Source organism: Eimeria mitis, genomic scaffold, assembly GCF_000499745.2.
Source record: "Eimeria mitis Houghton genomic scaffold, Emh_scaff3244, whole genome shotgun sequence".
NCBI classification, from domain to species: domain Eukaryota; phylum Apicomplexa; class Conoidasida; order Eucoccidiorida; family Eimeriidae; genus Eimeria; species Eimeria mitis.
Window position 1 is genome coordinate 3,513 of NW_013571582.1, and position 1,358 is coordinate 4,870.

General features: G+C 30.2%; 1 protein-coding gene across 1 annotated transcript in view; it reads right to left on the bottom strand.

Annotated features, from left to right (window-relative positions):
* Nucleotides 1-343, bottom strand: part of EMH_0063820 (uncharacterized protein) — a gene marked incomplete at both ends in the record, with an annotated part of 498 nt that extends 155 nt beyond the window's left edge. The window contains one exon of the mRNA XM_013498182.1: nucleotides 1-343. Coding sequence (XP_013353636.1) covers nucleotides 1-343 — 343 coding nt within the window.
* Between the last annotated feature and the right edge of the window lie 1,015 nt (nucleotides 344-1,358).

The following is a 1,358-nucleotide window of genomic DNA, read 5'->3' on the forward strand; positions in this document are numbered from 1 at the left end:
GTAGCTGCTGCTGCTGTTGTTGTTGCTGCTGTTGCTGCTGGGGAGACTGCAACTCTGCTGCTGCTGCTGCTGCTGCTGCTGCTGTTGCAGCTCTTGCAGCTGTTGTTGCTGCTGCTGTTGCTGCCGTTGTTGCTGCTGCTGTTGCTGCTGTTGTTGCTGCTGCTGTTGTTGTTGCCGCAGCTGTTGCTGCGGCTTCTGTTGCTGTCGTTGCTGCTGCTGCTGCTGCTGCAGCTGCAGCAGCCGCTGCTACTGCTGCAGCTGTAGCTGCTGCTGCTGCTGCTGCTTCTGCTGCTACTGCTGCTGGGGTTGCTGGTGTTGTTTTTGTTTGTTTGCGCGTTAGCATAAAGAAATAAATTAAACTTTTGTTTTTATTTTTATTTTTATTTTTATTTTTATTTTATTTTTATTTTATTTTATTTTTTATTTATTTCATAAAATTTATCTCTTTTTGTATTTCTGCATCTATCAGGCAGCAACTTATTCTTTTTTATTTTATTTTATTTTATTTATTTTATTTTTTATTTTATTTGTTTTATTTGTTTTATTTTTATTTTCTCTCTTCGTTTATTATTTTTTTATTTATTTATAATAAAAGGAAGCAGCAGCAGCAGCAGCAGCAGCAGCAGCAGGGATTGGGGCTTGGTTCTATGCATGCGTTTGGGGTGTATAGGCGGCTCCATTTGTTTTATTTATTTATATAATAATAATATTATTATATTTATATTTTATTTATATTTTTATTTTTATTTTTATTTTTATTTATATTTTTATTTTTATTTTTATTTTTATATAAACAACAACACAGATCCTCTGCAGCAGCAGCACCGCAGCAGCTGCTGCTGCTGGGGTGTATGCAGCAGCAAACAAAAAAAAAAATAAATAAAAAAAAATAAAATAAATATAAATATAAATAAATAATATAATAATAAAACAATAAAATAATAATTATTATAATAAAAAATAAAAATAAATAAAAAAATAAAAAAATAAAAAATAAATATTTATTATATAATACTAGTAAAAGTATCAGTATTGTTGTTGCTCTTCTTTATATTATTTTTTTTTGTTTTTTGTATTTTTTTTTTTATTTTTTTTATATAATAAAATAAATAAAATAAATAGAATAAATAAAATAAATAAAATAAATAAAATAAATAAAACAAATAAACAAATAAATTTGTTCGTGTCTAAGGAATATCAAATTGTAGCAGCAGCAGAGAAAGAGGGTTTAGGGTTTAGCATCCAAAAGAATTGATGAATACACCGCGCGTTTCATACACCTACTCAATCTAAACCCTAAACCCTAAACCCTAAACCCTAAACCCCAAACCCTAAACCCTAAACCCTAAACCCCAAAC